Source organism: Rhinopithecus roxellana, chromosome 14 (genome assembly GCF_007565055.1).
Source record: "Rhinopithecus roxellana isolate Shanxi Qingling chromosome 14, ASM756505v1, whole genome shotgun sequence".
NCBI lineage: Eukaryota > Metazoa > Chordata > Mammalia > Primates > Cercopithecidae > Rhinopithecus > Rhinopithecus roxellana.
In genome coordinates this window covers 78,703,598-78,727,563 of record NC_044562.1, presented here as the reverse complement: position 1 = coordinate 78,727,563, position 23,966 = coordinate 78,703,598, and the positions used below count along the sequence as shown (strand labels likewise).

Here is a 23,966-nt window from a genome sequence, read left to right as displayed (position 1 = left end):
AGTACTCCAAATTTAACATTTAGATATTAATACAATCTAAAACTAAGAGACAAATTACCTTTCAGCCCCTGGTGGCAGCCTTGATCCAACTATTTCAGTATTTGATTCCCAGGGCATTTCTGGTAGCTGTCCCCATGCTATATTATGGCTTCCATATGGAAGAGGTTTTTTTCTTTTATCCAAGATACACTCAAAATCTTAAGGAAGCATAGAAACTGGCAGTATGAATTAGGTAAAGTCTTACAGATAAAAGTTTTAAGACATATTTGAAATATATATGCATATATTTGTACATAAACACACTCACAAAAGAATGATGAACCTCTCAAATTATCCAAGTAATTTTTATAAGATCTGGTCCAATGGCACCTCTCTTTGGAAATCAATCAATAAAAAATCAACCAGAAGAATTACAAAACAATATTAAGTACCAGGATACATTTAGCACTGGGCTAGGCCAAATCACATTAAAGAGTTTTAATCTCTTTAAGGCTCTTGGTTACATTTGGAGGAAGCTAAACCAACTCATCTGAAAATTAATAAAGAAAAAGATTCAAGCATTTATCCTGTCTTTCCTACATGAATTGTACATAAGGGTAACTAAAGAGTTGATATGGGAAAGTCCTTTTTAGACAAATTCCAGCTAATAAATGTAGAAGGCATGATAGATGTAGAATATCGCTACTTTACCACCCCTCTGAATGATGGATTTAGGCAATGAGTGATCATTAATAACTGCTAAAATCAGCAGGTGAAAAGCTGACAGGGGAACTTTCTGTTGAATGAATCAGCTGATAACATACAAACCCACTAATGAGTCTTAATATATAAAAGACAACCAGGCCAGGCACAGTGGCTCACACCTGTAATCCCAGCATTTTGGGAGGCCGAGGCAGGCAGAGTGCTTGAGCTCAGGAGTTCCAGACCAGCCTGGGTAACATGGCAAAACCCAATCTCTACAAAAAATTTAAAAAATAAGCCAGGTGTAGTGGCAGCTAGTCAGACTGAGGAGGCTGAGGTGGGAGGATCCCTTGAACCTAGGATGTCAAGGCTGCAGTGAGCCGTGCTTATGCCACTGCACCTCAGCCTGGGCAACAGAGCCAGACTCTGTCTCCCCTCAAAAAAAAGAAAAGAAAGAAAAAGAAAAAGAAACCAGCCTTGTGTGCCTCCTGATAGGAAGAAATAAGTACAAACCACTTACGAAGTTTTTGGCCAAAAAGAAAAACCTAAAAAAACCCTAAAATCTAATCAAGTCTCTAGATATCACTAATGGTTTACAGCAAACCCAGGTTTACAGTAAAAACATTAAAAACTGTTAGATGACATATTAAATGTTATCACAGAGTTGCAATTAGAAAAGTTTGAAGCCGGGCGCGGTGGCTCAAGCCTGTAATCCCAGCACTTTGGGAGGCCGAGAAGGGCGGATCACGAGGTCAGGAGATCGACACCATCCTGGCTAACATGGTGAAACCCCGTCTCTACTAAAAATACAAAAAACTAGCCAGGCGAGGTGGCGGGCGCCTGTAGTCCCAGCTACTCCGGAGGCTGAGGCAGGAGAATGGCGTAAACCTGGGAGGCGGAGCTTGCAGTGAGCTGAGATCCAGCCACTGCACTCCAGCCTGGGCGACAGAGCAAGACTCCATCTCAAAAAAAAAAAAAAAAAAAAAAGAAAAGTTTGAAATGTGAAAAAAAAAAAACTTATTCTCAATTAAATTTTAAGTTAAAAAAAGGAGAAGTAGGAAAGGAAAGGTTGAACCAAAAACTGCAAAACAACCAAGTGGAATATTAAGATCCCAATTTGAACAAATAAACTGTAAAATAAACATAAAAGACACTTAAAACAGGAAAAGCAAAGGTATAGGGGTGGAGTGCATGAGACGTATGAGGAATAGATTCCACTGTCTTCAGTCCTTCATCACTGAGTTCATTATAGTACACCAAATCTAACATTTTGATAAAATGTTAAATTTTATCTAAAATTTCCCATATCTCTCTACTTATGTTAAATTTCACATACTACTCTACATTTCTTAAAAAATATCAAATTATTATTAATGGTTATAGGATGATAAAGATGATATTGTTATGTTTTAAAAGTCATTCTTATCTTTTAGATATACATCCTGAAATGATGTCTGTGATTTGAAAAGAATCAGATGGAACGCTGGTGAAAAACTAAGGCACTGAGCCATCTTTAAGTTAATTATGAAACATGAAATATATAGCTTTCTCATTAAGAGAATGAATTCTAGAGCCAGAATGCCAAGCTCAAATCCTGGCTCTGTCATTTGCCAGGTATATAACCTTGGGCAATCAATAATGTTTGTGGGCTTCCGTCTCCTCATCTGTAAATAATTTACATACTTCATAGGGATATAATTTTACTATATGCATACACACACACAAGTACTTATAAAGTACTTAAAACAGTGTCTAACACATAATAAACAATATATAAAGATATATCTATAATTGTTGTTATTTGAAATTGCAGCATTGTTTGACAGATGGACATACCAGCAAAAAAATCTTACAGATCGATCAAATCATAGCATACTCAACGAAATATGCAGTAACTAAAAAAGATGTTGTAAAAGCATAGCTGTTGGCATAGAAAAATATTCACAACATATAAAGGTATAAACTTCTATGAACTGAATGTGTCCCCCAAAATTCATATGTTGAAACATCATCATCAATGTGTTAAAAATAATAGTGGGACCTCAGGCCAGGCGTGGTATCTCACACCTGTTATCCTAGCATTTTGGGAGGCAGAGGCAGGAGGACTGCTTGAGCTCAGGAGTTTAAGACCAGCCTGTGCAACATGGTGAAACCCCATCTCTACAAAAAAATACAAAAATTAGCCTGGTGTCGTGGTGTGTGCCTGTAGACCCAGCTACTCAGGAGGCTGAGGTGGGAGAATCACTTGAGCTCTGGAAGCAGAGGATGCAATGCACTGTGATCATGCCACTGCACTCCTGCACTGCACTCCAACCTGGGTGACAGAACAAGACCCTTTTTCAAAAAAAAAAAAAAAGAGGCAGCACCTTTAGGAGATGATTAAGTCATGAGGGCAGAGCCTTCATTAATGAGATTAGTGACCCTATAAATGAGCATCCTTTGCCTTCCTGTCCCTTCTGCCATGGGAGGACACAGCATTGAAAGAACCATCTTGGAAGCAGAGGCCAGGTCCTCACTAGATACCAAACCTGTTGGTATCTCGAGCTTGGAATTCCTAGCCTCCAGAATTTGTTGTTTATAAATGAACCAGTCTCAGGTATTTTGTTGTAACAGCAGAAAAGGACTAAAACACAAACACTACAGAAGAAAACCATTTTTGTCTTTTTCTTCTTTAAGTTAGGAAAACAGACACTAAAAGCAAACGGTGGCTGTATCATGGGTAATTTTTCTTTTTTGTTATCTTCCTTTTCTAGTTTTTCTATGCTAAGCTTGTCTTGTGTAATTTTTTTAAGAGATGGGGTTATGTTCATATTGTTCTGAAGAAAAAAAGAACAATTTTAAAAAGAGATGGCGTCTCACTATATTGCCCAGGCTGGTATCAAACTTCTGGGCTCAAGTGATCCTCCTACCTCTGTCTCTCAAAGTAGCTAGGATTACAGGCTTGCACTACCATGCCCAGCTTCAATGTTTGTTTCTTGTTTTGTTTTGTTTTTGTTTTAGAGACACAGTCTTGCTCTGTCACTCAGGCTAGAGTGCAGTAGAATGACTATAACTCACTGTAGACTCCAATTCCTGGGTTCAAGAGATCCTCCCACCTCAGCCTCCTAATGGGACTACAGGGGCATGCCACCATGCCTGCTAATTATTTATTTATTTATTTAGAGACAGGGTCTCACTGTATTGCCCAGGCTGGTCTCAAACTCCTGAGCAATGGGACTAGAGGGGCATACCACCATGCCTGTTATTTATTTTATTTATGTATGTATTATTTATTTAGAGATAGGGTTTCAATATATTGCCCAGGCTGGTCTCAAACTCCTGAGCTCAAGCCGTCCTTCCACCTCAGCCTCCCAAAGTGCTAAGACTATGTGTATGAGCATGAGCCACTGTGCCCAGCCAATTTATGGATTTTTGTCACTCATACCCAACTCAGTCCTGATTAATATAAAATCAAAGGAAACTTGTGTTTTGTAATACAAGATGAGAGTATTAATGATTATCTAGTTCACCTTCCTGCCCAGTATAAAAATCACACACATCTATCATCTGAATATTCAGCCTCTGCCTCAACATTACTTCTTCAGAAAGCAGCCAATAATTCTCCTTATACCAAGTTAAATCTGCTTTCTTTCATTTTTACCATTTTGTTCATCTTTGAGATAGAGATACCTAGTTCTCTACTTAACAATCCTTCAAACATTTTAAAAGATTATGGTCCCCATAAGACTTCTATTTTTCAGACTAAACATCCTTCCCCCCCCCCCCCGCCCCAAGTAAGATTTACTGGGCTGGGCACAGTGGCTCACACCTGTAATCCCAACACTCTGGGAGGCTGAGCTGAGGCAGGAGGATCGCTTGAGCCCAGGAGTTTGAGACCAGCCTGGGCAACATAGTGAGACCCTGTCTCTATAAAAAAATTAAAATAAAAATAAATGTATTGAGCACTTACTATGTTCCAAGGATAGTGTTAAATGCTTCACATGTAATATCTCAGTTAATCCTATCAAGTAGGCATTATTATCCCCATTTCACTGATGAAGAAGCTAACAAGGTTCGGAAGAACTTGCTCAAGGATTGAAATCCATGCAATCCTAGTCTTCTCTAGTTCTAAGATATGATTAGACAAGATCCTTCACTATCTGTCCTCCTTTGTTTCTAGACCCTACATGTCACTGTCTCTTAAAAAGGACAACATAAAAAAAAAAAAAAAATTAAGATGTCTGAAAAATAGAATACAATGGGATTACAAACTTTGTTATTATTAACAATATAGTTTAAATAGTATTTGATTTTTGGCTACCATTTACGCTGTTAGTTTATACCAGTTTATAATCCTTTTAAATATCCTGTATATATGCAGAGGTTTTCTAAACCTAAATTTAGAAAGTTTATGTTATATCTTAAAATTTTATCTTTTTCATTTAAGATAACCATTTGAATATAGCAATATCTTTGAAAATTTTATATTGCCATCAACATAAGCTAGTCCACAAGCTTTATGTAATCCACAATTCAATTAGAATGCATTCGACAACTAGACCAGTTGAGAAACAAGATTAATCAAGTTAACATCATGCACAGTATCTTTGGAAATCTTCATCCAGGCTGATAATCCAACTTAGTTTTTCAGATGAACTTAAAACAATGAAATAGAGATTAAAGAGTCATCTCCCTTGTTTTCACACAACGAATGGAGAGGACAGAATCTTTTGAAGATACAGAAACGTTCAGTGAATCTGAATCTGGGTTTTACTTAGAATTGGTGGAGGACTGACCTTAATTTTTTTTCTTTTTTTTTCTAAAGAACAGAAAATGCTCCTGGTTATCAACAATGAGCCATGCAAACTTGAGGATTTATTCTATTGTTCTTTCTACCTCTGTTTGGAAATTTTAATAATAACAACAACTTGAAAAAAAATCAAAAAACTTTTTAAAATTCCAACTGATGATTCTATTTATATTAGTTTGATTTTCTGAAAGTAACTAATAACCTACCAATAACTTACCTACTGTGTGGTAATAAGGCGTAAGAACCGAGGCTTTTACACAATTGATTCCTCCTAGTACCTCTGTTAACATTTTATAAATCTGCTGTTGTGCTCCACTCATGCCGCCAATACCTTTATAAAATATAAATAATTAGTCTACTTAATCTTTTTTTTTTTTTTTTTTGAGATGGAGTTTTCGCTCTTGTTGCCCAGGGTGGAATGCAATGGCACAATCTCGGCTCACTGCAACCTCCGTCTCCCCAGTTCAAGCAATTCTCCTGCCTCAGCCTCCCGAGTAGCTGGGATTACCCCCACGCCCGGCTAATTTTGTATTTTTAGTAGAGATGGGGTTTCTCCATGTTGTTGGTCAGGCTGGTCTCGAACTCCTGACCTCAGTTGATCTGCCAGCCTTTCAGCCTCCCAAAGTGCTGGGATTACAGGCGTGAGCTACTGCAGCCAGCCTTAATCAGTTTTTTAATGAAAATCATTCCAATTCTACAAATTGAAAAATAAAGATTAATATTTCCAATAAGAGCTTCAATGTAATATCTTATGTAATGACACTAAATTCAATACAAGTTCTTTGCTCTCAACTGAAAGAGGGTTATGTCCCAAATATTAAGAAATTCTTATAATGTTTCATCTACAATATCGCATATAAAATATTAAACAGGTCATGGCACTCTTGGGAAGGCTCGTGTCATGTTTAAGTATAACAAGATTAACAATGTACTACACAATAATTTACTTTAGAATTAAACTTTGCTATCTGACTAAAAGAAAACTCAAACCTTTATTATATTGTTGACAGAAGCGGTCATGAAACCATGGAATCTGAAACTCAGGGCATTCCAAGCAGATTGATCTATTTAACTCCATAAGATGAAACTGGACTCTTGCACTTAGAGATGAAGATAAAACTGAAATTAATAAAACACTAATGAATTTTGAGAGCTGAGACCTAGGAAAGACAACCCATTTTTTTCACATTCATTTATCCCCACTATTACTAGATGCTTTTATTCTAACAGTATTTAGAACTGTTTACATTTCTAATTTACAAATGTATGCTTTATATTTTTAAATTATTACATTCAGTGACATGATTAGGACCAACTCCCACACTGTTCTCATTAATCATGAATGTTAAAAGTACATTTGAAAAATACTCCTGGCAGGGCGCGGTGGCTCACACCTGTAATCCCAACACTTTGAGAGGCTGAGGTGGGTGGATCACCTGAGGTCAGGAGTTCAAGACCAGCCTGACCAACATGGAGAAACCCCATCTCTACTAAAAATACAAAATTAGCCGGGCATGGTGGCACATGCCTGTAATCCCAGCTACTCGGGAGGCCAAGGCAGGAGAATTGCTTGAATCCAGAAGGTGGAGGTTTCGGGTAGCCGAGATCATGCCATTGCACTCCAGCCTAGGCAACAAGCGCAAAACTCCGTCTCAAAAAAAAAAAATACTCCCAAGAATTTTCATTCACCTAATATTCCATACTTAGGATTTTATCCTAAGGAAACAATGATTCATGTATAACAATTCATTACTTACAATGATGAGGAATTGGAAACAATCTATAAGATGACAAATTTTATTATATCCATATAATGGGACATTATGTAGCCAATAAAAAAAGACATAAAAAATATTTAATAACATGGAAAATTGCTCAAAATATAGTTAGATGGAAAAAGGCAGCATACAAAAGTGAACATATAAGTAATTCAAATTTTGTTTTAAAATTCATATAGGGGCCAGGCATGGGGGCTCACACCTGTAATCCCACCACTTTGTGAGGCCAAGGTGGACAGATCACTTGAGGTCAGGAGTTCAACACCAACCTGGCCAACATGGTGAAACCTCGTCTCTACTGCAAATAGAAAAATTAGCTGGGCATGGTGGCACCTACTTATAATCCCAGCTACTCAAGAGGCTGAAGCAGGAGAATCAGTCACTTGAAATGGGAAGGCGGAGGTTGCCGTGAGCTAAGTTTGAGCCACTGCACTCCAGCCTGAGAAACAGAGCAAGACTCCATCTCAAAAAAAAAAAAAAAAGAAAGTAAGAAATGTAAAATAAAATAAAATTCATACAGGGGCTGGGTACAGTGGCTCATGCCTGTAATCCCGACACTTTGGGAGGCCGAGGCAAGAGGATTGCTTGAGGCCAGGAGTTAGAGACCAACCTGGGCAACATAGCAAAACTCTCAAAATACAAAAATAAAAAATTTAACAAATTAAAATTAAATACAGGCTGGGTGTGGGGGTTCACACATCTGGGAGGCCAAGGAGGGAGAATCACTTGAGCTCAAGAGTTTGACACCAGCCTGAGCAATACAGTGAGATCCCAGCTATTTAAAAAAAAAAATTAGCTGGGCATGGTGACACACGCCTGTGGTCCCAGCTACTCGGAAGGCTGAGGTGGGAGGATCACTTGATCCTGGAGTCCAAGGCTTCAGTGAGCTATAACTGCACCACTGCACTCCAGCCTGGGCAACAGAGTGAGACCCTGTCTCAAAACAAAACAAAAAAACACAAATACATAAACATTCACATAAGAAAAGGAGAAAGACAGAAAAGAAATACTCCATAACATTGAAAGTGGTAGTTTTACTTGTTAGTAAGATGGGTAATTTTTTATTTTCTATTTTATTCCTGTGTTTTCCAAATTTCTACAATAAGCATGAATACTATTAGAAACAGAAAAAAGTTATTAACATTAAAATTATTCAGTATAGGTAGACCTGAGACTTGGATATAAAGTACAACAGACAAATAAATTAAAACGTAGATACATACTTTCAAGTTGAGAATCCAATCTAGCTAAGAATTCGATGTTAAAAATTGACTTTAGCAGATCTTCTGGAAAATATTGAAGTGTGGCCAAAGAGAAACCAAGACACACTAACATAAGAGGATCCAATATACCTAAAAGAAAATTAAGATTTTTTTAAAGGTATAGCTGCCTCACTTATATATAAATTTATAATTTATTCAGGCAAAGCTAGGTTTTAAAAAAAAACTGATACACAGCCTTGACAAAACTAATCTATACTGTTACAAGACAGGATAATGGTTAAGTGGCTACCTTTGGGTGGGGGCCAAGTAGGAAAAGGGGACAAGAGGAGAAGGGTACAATGATAATACTCTGTGTGTTAACCTCAGTACTGATTCCCTGGGTGATTCAATTTGAATAAATTCATACTATTATACTAAAGTTATATGAACATTTGTTATTACACTTTAGTAAGAAGTTTTTAAAATAGCCTTGGAAAAAGAATCCAAAACAAAAGGACAGTGCTGCATATAAAAAGAAGTGATCCCGGTATTGGTGATAATAATACAATAGTGTTCAGAATATGTTACATACCATTCTAAACACTTTAGATATACTAACTCATTTATATCTTATATCAGTAGAAACAATTATCTCTGCTTTATAAAGAAGCGTTAGGAAGCACAGAGAGGTTAAATGACTTGCCCAAGATCACAGAGCTGGCAAGCGGAGAGTAGGATTTAACCCAGAATGTCCAGCTCTGGAGCCTGGATTATTATACTATGCTGCTCTCTGGGGATCTCAGCTCTCCAAGCAGAGTGTACACATGTTTGAGGCTTAGGTCTTGCCTAGCACCTCCTCCTTCAGTTGTCACCCAGCAGCATGGCAGATGTCCCACAGTATCAGGCTTCAACTATTTACCTAATTTGCCTCATCCAAGAGACATTTCTAATGTGAGGGAAAGGGCCACCTAAAATGCCTGATTGGCATCAATATTCTTACTAAGGACAGAATAGACAATATTAAATCTTTCCTTTTCAATTTTTTACTGAGTTTATTTAATAAAGCAAGACCAGGTCATAACAGTGATGATCTCCACCAGCAAAACTAATCTGTCAAAATTTGTCTTTACTCAAAACAATGAAAATTATTACTCCATTAGCTATTTAAAATTTTACTTATAAAGTTCCCTAAGAATTTTTTAAACTTTCTCTGATTAAGTTTTAAAAACTCAAAGCTGTACTTCTCAATCTTTCTTCCCTTATACTCTTTAGCAACAAAAATTTCTAATTTCTAAGATTATTTGGAGAATATGGGAAGAGATGTACCTTTATTTCCTTCTGGTTGTTGACACATGACTGAACAACCAGGAGAATATACTCTCTCAATTTAAAGGCTCATCTTTCTACATATAGTTGTGTTACTAAAAAGGGGTATAAATGTACGCCACACATGAAATACATTCATATACACATATACATATACATATACATATACATATACATATACATATACATATACATATCCCAGCCTCATGTTGTAGAATGTGACACAGTAGTATCAGACATGGTTAGATGCTATCTGGCCCACAGATCCCACAAAAATGTAGCAAAATCCATTAGCATGATGCAGACACAATTAATATATTCATACTTGTTTCACACCAGCTTCACCAGAGGTCTAAAGGTCTATATAAATCCCTAATGTAGAGCCTAACATGTTATGCTGGTTATGGAAGCTCTCAGTATCTGTTGCTTGGTAGATAACTGGGTAATTTTTACTCTCCAGGCAGAACAAAAAGATCTGAGGAAACCAGTCTCTGGCTGTCTCTCCAAACTTATCTCCTACCAACTTGGTCTCTCTCATCCACTCCTGCCACACTGAATTCACTGTTTCTGGAAAAAAACAAACATGCTCTCACCTGAGGGCCCTTTCCACTTCCCTTTCTTTCGTCCTGGGACTCTCTTCCCTATCTACTGACATGGACCACTCCCTTACTTCATTTAATCCATAGTTAAATGACATCTCAGAGAGGCAGTCCCTGAATCCCGTATCCAAAATTTACTCCATCTCACACTTAGCATGATGCTCCAGCCTATACACTTACCCTGCTCTAATGTTCTTGAAGGTACTTATCACCATCTGAACTTAGAGGCTTGTTTATTGTTTGTGTCAATCTCCCCCTACCAGAAAGTAAACACCATGATGGTAGTTTATCTGTTTTTACTCTCTCCTGTATCTCCAGTGCCTAGAAGAATACCTGACAGTAAGTACATGGAAAGTGTTGAGTGAAAAGGAATGGCTACTGAGCATTTCTCCTCCAAAGCTTCTATATCATACTGACAAGTACATAGTGTGAGTCTGAGAAGAAAAGTCTCATAAAGCTCTACTCCTTGAAGGTCAAACTGTTCCAGACACAACTCAGACCCAAAATAAAAATGAAAAGGAAAAAGAAAAAGTAATTTCCTGCCTCTGCTATCCTCACATATTGCTTCTGCTAAGGCTAACAGCAGGAAGGACTATTTCTATTCTACTTTTTTCTAGTACCGAAATATTATCAAAAGACTTTTCTGGCCGGGTGTGGTGGCTCATGCTTGTAATCCCAGCACTTGGGAGGCCAAAGTGGGAGGACTACTTGAGCCCAGGAGTTTGATATCAGCCTGGGCAATGTAGCAAGATCCCATCTCTAAATTTAAAAGATAATTTTTTTAAAGACCTTTTTAAGAGATGCAAAATAATCAGCATAAGAGCAGCAACCCTTCAAACAATTGACAAACATCTATTAAGATTCTTAAGAAACATTTTTTTTACTTTTAAAAAATAATCTGGCAAGACTCCGTCTCAAAAAAAAAAAAATCTAAATAGACAGAAACAATCAGACATTATGTGCCTCCAGATGTGATCTAAATATAAGGTACACAGCACCACATATGTTATTTTTGCTGTAAATGTTTAATCTGAATCTAACCAAGCATCTATACCTAACTTCTAGTTTACTACAAATGCAGGAGATGGAGAAGCAAGTTAAACGAAAACAATCAGACAAATCCAGAATGTGGCACAATTTATAATAAATGGCCAGGCATTTTATAAAAATAAATATCAAGCAAAAAAGATGGAGGAAAATACATAACTACTCAATGTTGGTTGTTTAAAAAAATATATAGTCAGGCACTGTGGCTCACGTCTGTAATCCCAGCACTTTGGGAGGCTGAGGTGGGTGGATCACCTCAAGTCGGGAGTTCCAGACCAGCCTGACCAACATGGAGAAACCCCGTCTCTACTAAAAATACAAAATTCGCCACATGTGGTGGAGCATGCCTGTAATCCCAGCTACTCGGGAGGCTGTGGCAGGAGAATCGCTTGAACCCAGGAGGCGGAAGTTGCAGTGAGCCGAGATCACGCCATTGCACTCCAGCCTGGGTAACAAAAGCAAAACTCTGTCTCAAAAAAAGAAAAAAGTTATACAAGATAATTTGGTGACTATTGGGAAAATTCGATTACAGACTAGGTAGTAGATGGTACTTGTTCATTTTCTTTAGTAATAGTAATGATAACAGTATTGTAGTTACATAGGAGAATGTCCTTATAACCTGAAGTACATAGAGCTGACAACTGGAAGGTTCATCATATGCATACACACTTGTGCATATACACAGAACAAATGTGGCAAATGTTAATCAATATTCAATCACAATTGTGAGTCTACAGTTTATTATACAGATGTTTGTTATATTGTTCAATTTTTCTGTACATTTGAAAACCTGGATAGCAAAAAGTTAAGAAAAAAACAAAAAACCAAGTCAATGCCAAGAAAAGAAAAAAGGGAAACAAAATTCTAGACTATAAGAGACTGAAGAGATAACAACCAAACACAATGATTGAATACTGGGTCCAAAACAACTACTCTAAAATGTATTTTGGGAACACTTAGGGAGACTGAAACATGAACTGTGTATTAGTTATTAGGGAATTATGATTAAGTTTCTTATTGTGTCAACAGTATTGCGATGGTATAGAAGAATGTCATTATTCTTAGGAGATGTATGCTAAAGTAATTAGGGGTGGAGGGTCACAATGCCTACAACTTTGAAATAGCTCAGAAAAAAATAAGAGAGTCAGAGAAACAAACAGATAAGCAAATACTGTAAAATGTTAACATTATTGAATCTATACAGTGAGTATGTACGTGTTCTTTGTTTAATTCTTTATACAAGTTTGACATTTTTCTTTTTTTTTTTTTTTTTTTTTTTTTTTTTTTTTTTTTTTTTTTTGATCTCGCTCTGTCGCCGGACGGAGTGCAGTGGCCGATCTCAGCTCACGCAAGCTCCGCCTCCCGACGCCATTCTCCTGCCTCAGCCTCCGATAGCTGGGCTACATTCCCCTCACCGTATTTTTGTAATTTTTAGGAGACTGGGTTCACAAAAGTTTGTCTCGATCTTTGACCTCGTGATCCGCGTCTCGGCTCCCAGCGTGGGATACAGGCTTGAGCAGCGCCGCTCCACCATTAAATGTACAAAGTTTTTTGGGCCGGGAGCAGGCTCACACTTTTGGGAGGCCTTGGCAGGTGGATCACCTGAGGTCAGGAGTTCCAGGCCACCCTGGCCAACATGGTGAAACCCTATCTGTACTAAAAATGCAAAAAATTAGCCGGGTGTGGTGGCGCATGCTTATAGTCCAAGCTACTGGGGTGACTGAGGCAGGAGAATCACTTGAACCCAGGAGACAGGTTGCAATGAGCCGAGATCGTGCCACTGCACTCCAGCCTGGGTGACAGAGCAAGACTCTGTCTCAAAAACAAACAAACAAACAAAAAACCTTTTTTTAAGTAGAGAATTCATGGCTATTATGGTTACCCTTTAAATGAGGGACATCTCCTAGCTCAGCAGCAACAGGTAACCTCTGACTTATTCACTCAGTGTATTACTAAACAATATACCTACCTAAATAAGAATTAAGATGTTGCACGCAAGTTCCAAAAAATTCATCCCTTTGAGGTGGATCATAGTTCAAAGTGCTGAATGGAAGAATAATAGCAAGGATTGTAAAAGGATGGATCTGTATAAAAAGAACAAAAAATTTACAGTTTAAACTTCAGGAAAATAAGACAAAATTTTAACCTAATTATTTTTTAGGAGAAATTTTTCCCATCATCACTACAGTTAAATAATAAATGTATCACTCTGCTTATTAATTTTTCCATCCTGCTATAATTTATTTAACCCCATCTACAATTATTAATAACTCCAAAAGTGTTAATGTAACAAAAAAGAAGTAAATCAGACAATCTACAAATTTATTTTGTTAGGTGTAAAATTCTGTTCTGGCTGGGAGTGGTGGCTCATGCCTATCATCTCAACACTCTGGATGGCTGAGGTGGGAGGACTGCTTGAGGCCAGGAGTTTGAGATTAGTCAGAGCAATATAGTGAGACCCTGTCTTTATTTAAATTTAAAGTAAATAAATAAATTCGGTTTCAGAATTCATTAGTCACTAAATTGAATAGGAAACAGTATCAGCAATTTCCATGATAATCAGTACATTTTATAGAATAACCATAATATAGAGAAGTTTCTTAAATTACAATCATTAGCATTCATTTTTCTTTCATTTGCTTTTTTATTTCATTTTTCACTCATTCATCCAATACTTAATGACTTCCAGACATTATATTAAGCAAGTTTAAAAAAACTTTTTATTTTCGGTTGTGAGAAACACTGTCTTTTAAATAAAGCCCTTGCTCTGATATATTTATGATAGTGATTTTGTAACTGAGCTGCTTCTCATATAATCCATAAAGTGGCATTTTACAAGTAAGTCCCAGAAATAAATCTGCAAGAAGATGCAATGACAATTTAAGAATACTGTTGCCAATGGATACCTTACAATTTTCTCAGTTTTTAAGCTTATCTCACACTTTTGAATATAACTGCTTTTAAATGGTAAAAATGATAACACATGATTATAGAAATAAGAAAAAGTAAAACCAAAAATCATTCATACTCCGCTGTCCCAATATGAGTTTCCTCAAATAATTGATTCCTAATCTTAATACTGTAATGAACCAAAGAATGACTGCTGATTCTTTCCAAATCTGCAATGCTGGAAGAAGAAAGTGACTTCAAGGACAGGAACAACAAATCGCTGAAACAGAAACCAGAGTTTTCTTTGTTTTTTTTTAAGAGACAGGGTCTCACTCTGTCACCCAGGCTGGAGTGCAGTGGTGCAATCACAGCTCACTGAGCCTTAATTCCTGGGCTCAACCAATCCTCCCATCTCAACCTCCTAACCACTGGAATTACAGGATTGAGCTACCATATCTGACCCAGAATTTATTTAATTTTTAAACCTCAAATTCCAATCCAAGTTCTCAAAATGCCTATGATAAAAATTATGCTTGCAGAAGTTGACAACTCTATAAAATTAATGAGTAACATTTAAATTTCACCTTTTCAATCTGCTGAACAGCCACTGAGGCTATCCTATCAAGTAGCAAAGTACTGAGGTAATCAGTATTAGAAATAAAAGATGCAATCTCCACAACATTTATGTAATTAATTTCATCCACGAAATGCTGTAAAGTAGCAATCGTTTCTTCAAGAAGTGACTCAGGAAATGTGTTTCCTCTGACAGATTTAAGTTCCTCCCATAACAGATCCAAACTGTTGCTGTGTTGTAGTCTCTGACGACCATAGTGATCTAATTTTTGAAGTAGTTTCAGTTGTTTCCCAGTAATACTATCCAAATACATGTGATCATACTGAATCCATCTTAAAACAGATGTAGCAAAATTACTCAGGTTATGTAGGTTACACTGTGGTAAAACGGCTTCAATTCGGGATATCCCCACTTCGTCCAAGTGAGGAGAAGGGAGAAGGGAAATAGCATAGACCAGAATGGACACCTCAGTTGGTATGAAACTAATTTTCAAATAACTGCAAAATAAAAAATGAAAAGAATAAAATTAATACATCAGCCACAAAACCAAAATATATATGTATTAAAATATGAATATATATAATGAGTACTACAATTAATAGGTAAGATGATGATTCAAAAAAACCTCTTTCAAACTGTTTTTCCTCTAATCTGAAGCCACAACAATCATCAACACAGAAGACTTCTGTGACCAAATGTGTGGGGGTTCTTCCAAGCAGCGGACAACCAGCTGGGTGTCCAATTCAGTTCTGACACTATCTACCTGGAGACAGTGTCAGATCCCACAGGTTGGGAACTTGGTCTCTAAAACTGACCTCTCCCACAAAAACCCCAGACTCCAGTTGCAAAAGTAAGCCTCCAGAACTTCTGAGCAACTGGCTTCAAGTTGGGGTTCTCACGACCTCCTCTTTGGGTTTAATTTGCTGAAGTGGTTCACAGAACTCAGGGAAACAGTTGCTTATGTTTACAGGTTTATTATAAAAGATATTATAAAGAATGCAGATGAAGGGACAGTAGAGTGAGGTATGTGGGAAGGGGTGCAGAGCTTCCACGCCCTCCCTGACCATGCCACCCTCCAGGAACCTCCACGTGTTCAGCTATCTGGAAGCAGTCCGAACCCACTCTTCTTGGGTTTTTATGAGCTTCATGATGTCAGCATTTCTTCACATAGGGTGTCGGGTGGGATCTCTCAGGGGAGTGTCTTAAGACCCACGATCAGAAAGGTGGAGGGAGATTAGAGTCCTGCTTTAGGGCAGGAGAGATATTCTGTTTCCAGAGCCCTAACACACCCAACATGGTAACAAAAGACTATAGCAAGAGCTATAGAAGTTATGAACTAGTAACTAGGATGAAAGCCAATATATGTAACATCACAAGTGGGCATAATACAAGTTAATTTAAGAAGAGTTAGATAGGCCAGGCATGGTGGCTCATGCCTGTAATCCCAGCATTTTGAGAGGCCGAGGAGGGCGGATTGCCTGGGGTCAGCAGTTCGAGACCAGTCTGGCCAACATGGTGAAATGCCGTCTCTACTAAAAATACAAAAAAATTAGCCAGGCATAGTGACGTGCGCCTATAATCCCAGCTACTCAGGAGATTGAGGCAGGGGAATCTCTTGAGCCAGGGAGGTGGAGGTTGCAGTGAGCCGAGATCATGCCACGGCACTCCAGCCTGGGCGACAGAAGAAGACTCCATCTTAAAAAAAAAAAGAGTCAGATAAATTCAATGACAGGTCCATAAAGGATTATTCAGGAAAACCTAAGACTTCCTGATGCCCTCCATCTCAAAAAAAAAAAAGAAAGAAAAAAAAAATCTTTAGGTATAGAAATAGTGGAAGGAATAAAGGAATAAAACAGGAAGACCTGTTCTGTTCTGAAGCACAGGCCAAAATTGTTTATTCAAAAATAAAACCACAGTCCCAGGGAAACAAAAGGTCCATGTCAGAACAATGTTTCCAGTGTTGCTGAAGAAAGAACTTGGGTTCAATTTCTGATATGACCTGTAAGGCCCCGGCATACAGTGATCACCTAATAAAACTGGTTCCTTTTTTGTTTCCAATACATAGTCCAACATTTAAAACAAACAAATAAACAAACAACAACAAAAGAAATAGGACATAGTTGACCCCTTTTTCTACTTCTTTCCCAGATCCCCATGGCAAGAGTTGCACCATGGGGACAATAATTGTTTAAAAAAACAAATTAAAAAACTGGGGGCCAGGCATGGTGGCTCAAACCTTTAATTCCAGCAATTTGGGAGGCCAAGGTAGGCATAGCTTGAGCTCAGAAGTTCGAGATCAGTCTGGCCAACATAATGAAACCCCATCTCTAGTGAAAATACAAAAAATTAGCCGGGTGTGGTGGCACATGCCTGTAATCCTAGCTACTGGGGAGTCTAAGGCATGAGAATCACTTGAACCCAGGAGGAGGAGGTTGCAGTGAACCAAAATCATGCCACTGCACTCCAGCCTCGGCGACAGAGGAAGACTCCGTCTAAAAAAAAAAAAAAAAAAAAAAAAAAAACTTTAGGTATAGAAGTAGTGGAAGGAATAATACAATCTAAAACAAAATTGAGGCTGGGCACAGTGGCTCACGCCTGTAATCGCAGCACTTTGGGAGGCCGAGGCAGGCGGATCACAAGGTCAGGAGATCGAGACCATCCTAGCTAATATGGTGAAACCCCATCTCTACTAAAAATACAAAAAAAAATTAGCTGGGCGTAGTGGTGGGCACCTGTAGTCCCAGCTCCTCAGGAGGCTGAGGCAGGAGAATGGCGTGAACCGGGAGGCGGAGCTTGCAGTGAGCTGAGATCACTCCACTGCACTCTAGCCTGGGCAACAGAATGAGACTCCGTCTCAAATAAATAAATAAATACATAAATTGAGTTACCTTTAAAATATTTTTTAAATTAATTTTTTTCTGAGAAAGGGTCTCACTCTGGTGCCCAGGCTAGAGGGCTAGTGACACAATATAGCTCATTGCAGCCTTGACCTCTTGGACTCAAGTACTCCTCCTGCCTCAGCCTCCCTACACACTGGGAATATAGGCACATGCCGCCATACCCAGCTAATTTTTTATTCTTTGTTGTTGAGACAGGGTCTTGCTTTATTGCCCAGGCTGGTCTTGAACTCCTGGGCTCAAACAATCCTCCCAGCTCAGCCTCCCAAAGTGCTGGAATTACAAGCATGAGCCACTATGCCTGGCAATTTAAAATATTTAAATTAGCATACTAAAATAATTGTAATATTAATATTCAGTGTTAGCAAGGGTGTACTGATACAGGCACTCTCGTTCACTATTAGTAAACTTAAAAAGTTGGTGTAACTTCCTGGAAAGCAATTTAGCAGTATGGCTTTGAAAATTTTAAAAGTATTTTAATTATATCATTTGACATGGTCAATCCCTGTCTGGGAAACTAACCTAATAAACTAATATAAAATCCAGGTAAAATGTATGTGTTGTTATTCATCTTTTTTTTCTTTTAGAGGGAGTCTTACGATGTTTCCCAGGCTGATCTCCAACTCCTAGGCTCAAGTGATCCTCCTGCCTCAGTTTCCCAAACATAGCTGGGTGTAACTGAGATACAGGTGCACACCACCATGCCTTATCATAGTTTTTATATAGCTAAAATGTGAAAACAATCTAAATAATGAGGGGGAATAGTAATAAGTGAATTATGGTACAGTCAAATGATGGGTATTAACCAGCCATTATAAAAGATTTACAAAACATTCTTAATGATGTAGATGCTTATAAGGTAAAATGGCCAAAAACAAACAAACAAAACTGTATGGTCAACTAGGAAAAAAAGACATATATGTAGTATACAACAAGGAAATAAACCAAATTGTTGACAGTGGATGAATGAGTTTATGAATAATTTTTATTTTCTTCTTTATTTTTTTTCTTTTCTTTTCTTTTTTATAGATAAGGTCTCACTCTATAGCCCAGGCTGGAGTGCTGTGGCATGACCATAGTTCACTGTAACCTTGAGGTCCTGGGCTCAAGCGAGCCTCCTGCCTCAGCCTGCTAAGTAGCTAGGACTACAGGCATGAACTATTATACCCTGCTAATATTTTAGTTTTTTGTAGAGACGGGGGCTTGCTATGTTGAACATGCCGGTCTTGAATTCCTGGCCTCAAATGATCCTTCTGCCTCAGTCTCTCAAATATACTTTTTTCTGTTTTCCAAAATTTTCAAAATGATTTTTATATAATATTTGGTCCAGTGCCTGACACAAGCAGGCACTTAGTACTGCATATTTCATTCTTATAACCACAAAAAATTAATACACTAGTTTATATTAAGAAATGAAAGCCTTCAAAAAGCTGCATCATTGTGGAGCTACCAATCTTGAGATACTTTTCTACAAATAAGCCCCCAACAGATAAATTTCTCCAACCTCCACTTGTTTTTCTTGTGATACTTCCTCAATTTCCAAAGCTTAGATACTTGTGTATATTCATAATACCACAACATACCCACCAGAACAGCTAAAATTAAAAAGTATGAGCACTGTCCTGGGTTATAGGGGAAAAAAAGTAAAAAAAAAAAAAAAAAATCAAGTGTTGGCAAGGATTTGGAGCACCAGGAATGTGTACATTCTGTTAGTGGGAGCAGGGACTGGTATAACCCCTTTAGAAAATGTTCAGTAGCATCTACTGAAGATGAGGACATGCATACCCCATGAACCAATGATTATACTCGCTGGCACACAGAAATGAATATGTGTGTTCACTAAAAAATATAAATGAATTTGTTCATAAACAGTACTGTTGATAATAACGAAAAACTGGAAAGAAATCAAATATCCATCAACAATAGAATAAATAAATTTTGTTATATTCTTACAAGAGAATACTATATGACAAAAGTATACACAAATCTCATAAACTTAGTATTGAGCAAAAGAAGCCTGACACAAAAGAAATCACACTGACTAGGCACAGTGGCTCACGTCTGTAACCCCAGCACTTCGGGAGCGCAAGGCAGGCAGATTACTTGAGCGCAGGAGTTCAGGTACTGCCTGGGCAACATAGCAAAACCCCATCTCTACTAAAAATACAAAAAGTAGCTGGGTGTGGTAGCACGTGACTGTAGTCCCAGCTACTCACGAGGCTGAGGCAAGAGGGTCACTTGAGGTCAGGAGTTCAAGACAAGCCTGGCCAACATGATGAAACCCCATCTCTACTAAAAATACAAAAATAAGCCAGGTGTGGTGCCTCATGCCTGTAATCCCAGCTACTTGGGAGGCTGACAGGAAAATTGCTTGAACCTGGGAGGCGGAGGTTGAAGTGAGCCGAGATCGTGCCACTGTACTGCACCCTGGGTGACAGGGTGAGACTACATATCAAAAAAATAAAAAATAAAAATAAATAAAAAACATAAAAATAAAATATAGAAAAATTTTTAAAAGCATGCAAAAAAAAAAAAAAAACCCACTGTGTAGACATAAATCATGCCTGGGCTAGTGTATAATATCTATTTTAGAACATAAAATTCATAATTGAGAGGCAGTCTATGTGAAATTCTATACTAAATATGGAAGGGGTGAAGAAACAATAAGCATCTTATCATCTTACCATCTTAATAAGAAGAAAGTTATTTTTCAAGAAAAAGATAAACTTCGTTATAACATCCTAATATACTAAATTCTCATCTGATAATATGTCATTTCATATTACTCAATTTAAAACCTTTTTAACCATAATGGCATATCACTTTATTATAATAAAAATCGTGTTCACCTATATGCTTGGTTTTTCAGAAATCACAGTAAAAAATCAGGCCAGGCGCAGTGGCTCACACCTGTAATCCCAGCACTTTGGGAGGCCGAGGCGGGTGGATCATGAGGTCAGAAGATCGAGACCATCCTGGCTAACACGGTGAAACCCTGTCTCTACTAAAAAAAATACAAAAAATCAGCTGGGCATGTTGGCAGGCGCCTGTAGTCCCAGTTACTTCAGGAAGCTGAGGCAGGAGAATGGTGTGAACCCGGGAGGCAGAGCTTGCAGTGAGCTGCGATCGCGCCACTGCACTCCAGCCTGGGCAACAAAGCAAGACTCCATCTCAAAAAAAAAAGAAATCACAGTAAGAAATCAAACTAGTTGGGCACGCTGGTTCAAGCCTGTAAAACCATCTTTCAGGAGGCTGAGGTGGTAGGATTGCTTGAGCCCATGAGTTTGAGGATGTAGTAAGCTATGATCATGCCACTGCACTCCAGCTTGGGCAACAAAGTGAGACCCCTATCTCTACAGAAAAAAAAAAAAATTTGCCAAGTGTGGTAGCACTACTACTTGGGAGGCTGAGGTGGGAAGATCACTTCAGCCTAGGACTTCGAGGCTACAGCAAGTTATGATTGGCTGCAGTGAGCTATGATTGCACCACTGCACTCCAGCCCAGGGGACAGAGTGAGACCCTGTCTCAAACCAAAAAAAAAAAAAAAAAAAAAAAAAGCTGTATCTGTAGAAAATAAGGTGATTTTAAATTATAAAGGGAAAATTCTATATGAAAACACTTTTTCGCCAGGCACGGTGGCTCACATCTGTAATCCCAACACTTTGGGAGGCTGAGGCAGGTGGATCACCTGAGGTCAGAAGCGAGACCAGCCTGACCAATACAGTGAAATCCTGTCTCTACTAAAATTACAAAAATTAGCCAGGTGTGGTGGCATGTGCCTGTATTCCCAGCTACTCGGGAGGCTGAGGCAGGAGAATCGCTTGAACCGGGGAGGCAGAGGTTGCAGTGAGCTGAGATCGCTCCACAGTACTCCAGCCTGGGCAACAGAGCGAGACTCTGTCTCAAAAAAAAGAAAAGAAAACACTTTTTCACCAACATCACTATTATATCTTATTCTCAAAAATTTAATAAGCCTTAAAATAGGCATGCATGCAAGACTGAAAGGCCCTAAATACGAATGCTCCCAAATGGAGTTGAACTTTTGTCAGCAGTCCCAATCTCTTCATGGTGGCTCCATTTTGCAGGAAAGGAGAATGGCTTTGCTATTCATCAGTCTACTGCCATTCCTCTCCTAGGGAACTCATCACCCTGCTGGCCTCATTTCCATTTCAAAATATACCCAGCATGAGCATTGGCAGAATGGCCGCGAGGAAGATAAAGTGTCTTAACATTTTTACTAATAAGCTTCACTATTTTGCCTCCATAACTTCTAGCACTGCTGTACATAGTTAAACAAAACAAATATTGTGGCTAGAAAATGAAACACTAAACAAAATTTCTATTTTAATCTTACCTAAGCAGTAATTCTCTAAGTTTTGCAGAAAACTCCTTCCTTTGGAAATGCAGAAAAGTCAGTGCTTGAGTTATCTTCAACAACTCTAATGGTTTATAGCTATCCAAATGTTTATGCAGAACTGAAGTAACTCTAAAAAGGATTGATAGAGCATATATTATAACCAGTTCATTCATTCATTACACATTTACTGTGGCGTTTTTACGCCAGACACTTTGCTGTGTGCTGGAGAAACAGCAATGAATGAGACGAGATCTTCTATTCTTGAAGAAATGTCTCAAGATGGCTCTAGAAATGTAAACAAACTAAAACAGAATGAAGTAAAAGCGATGAATTAAGTGTGAATGAAATAATATTCAATTATCAATAGTACAAGAAGAGAAAAGCATAGTTTTTCTTCCTCAATTTCACAGAGGATCAAATTCCACATCCTCCCCATAACAAAATCTTTACCAAGAGTTACCAATAATTAGCAAGACTAATTTAATTTTCTTCCTTAAATCCACTGGCCCTCAAATGAAGATGCTTAAAAGCAAAGGGAAATCCTAAAAGGCAGTAAGTTGGGAAAAAATGGGACATAAGAAATATTAAAATAAAGGAACATATAATAGGTCACAAAAAATTAAGCATATACAATTAAGCACATATAAAAATATAAGTATATATTTTTTCTTCTGAAATCTCAAGTTACCAAAAAGCCAACAAATGGCAGTATGACTTCAAGGTAACATTGTGGTATGAGACAATCCAAGTTCATATAGAATTGACTGTGCTGCAGAAACTTTCCTTTTGAAAATTACAGACTTGGTGGTGATTTTGGGAGAACTGCTTGAGCCCAGGAGTTCAAGACCAGACTGGGCAAAATAGTTAAGACCCTATCTCTACAAAAAATTTTTAAAATAAGAAAGAAAGAAAAGTAAGAAAAGAAACAAATTAAAGGAGGGTCTTTATGGTCTCTATTTTACAAGGTTATGATGCTCTGCTTGAGTGTAATAGCATAAATAAAATGAAAAATGCTATAAACAATTGTCATTTCTACTTTGAAAAACAAACCAGCACCTTGGGAGGCTGAGGCAGATGAATTCCTTGAGCCCAGGAGCTGGAGACCAGCCTGGGTAACATGGCAAAACACCATCTCTACAAAAAATACAAAAATTAGCAGGGCATGGCGACGCGTGCCTGTAGTCCCAGCTACTCAGGAGGCTGAGATGGGAGGATCAATTGAGCCTGGGAAGTAAAGGGTGCAGTGAGTTGTGATGGCACCACTGCACTCTAGCCTCGGCAACAGAGTCATACCCTGTCTCAAAAAAAAAAAAAAAAAGGCCAGGCACTGTGGCTCAGCGCTTTGGGATGCCGAAGTAAGTGGATCACTTGAGGTCAGGAGCTCCATACCAGCATGGAGGGCTGGGTGCGGTGGCTCTCACCCCCGTAATCCCAGCACTTTGGGAGGTTGAGGTGGGTGGATTACTTGAAGTCAGGAGCTCGAGACCAACCTGGCCAACACGGTGAAACCCCGCTTTTACTAAAAATACAAAACTTAGCCAGGCGTGGTGGCAGACGCCTATAATCCTGGCTACTCGGGAGGCTGAGATAGGTGAACTGCTTGAACCTGGGGCAGAGGTTGCAGTGAGCCGATATGGCACCACTGCACGTAAGCCTGGGGGACAGAGCAAGACTCTGTCTCAAAAATAAATAAATAAAATTAGCTGGGCATGGTGGTGGGTACCTGTAGTCCCAGCTACTCAGCAGGCTGAGGCAGGAGAATCTCTTGAACCAGGGAGGTGGAGGTTGCAGTGAGCAGAGATTGTGCCACAGCACTCCAGCCTAGGG

At 38.4% G+C, this 23,966-nt stretch overlaps 1 protein-coding gene across 8 annotated transcripts in view; it reads right to left on the bottom strand.

Moving 5' to 3' along the window:
• Positions 1-23,966, bottom strand: part of FASTKD1 (FAST kinase domains 1) — a 71,268-nt gene that overhangs the window by 22,706 nt on the left and 24,596 nt on the right. For 5 of the 8 annotated variants that reach the window (XM_030916371.1, XM_030916372.1, XM_030916369.1 and 2 more), the window contains 7 exons: positions 22,137-22,268; positions 14,896-15,382; positions 13,392-13,506; positions 8,472-8,600; positions 6,461-6,589; positions 5,688-5,801; positions 59-197 (listed from right to left, as the gene is read on the bottom strand). In XM_030916371.1, coding sequence (XP_030772231.1) covers positions 59-197; positions 5,688-5,801; positions 6,461-6,589; positions 8,472-8,600; positions 13,392-13,506; positions 14,896-15,382; positions 22,137-22,268 — 1,245 coding nt within the window. The remainder of the gene's footprint in view (positions 1-58; positions 198-5,687; positions 5,802-6,460; positions 6,590-8,471; positions 8,601-13,391; positions 13,507-14,895; positions 15,383-22,136; positions 22,269-23,966) is intronic. The other 3 variants (XM_030916375.1, XM_030916374.1, XM_030916373.1) reach the window with 2 other exon arrangements.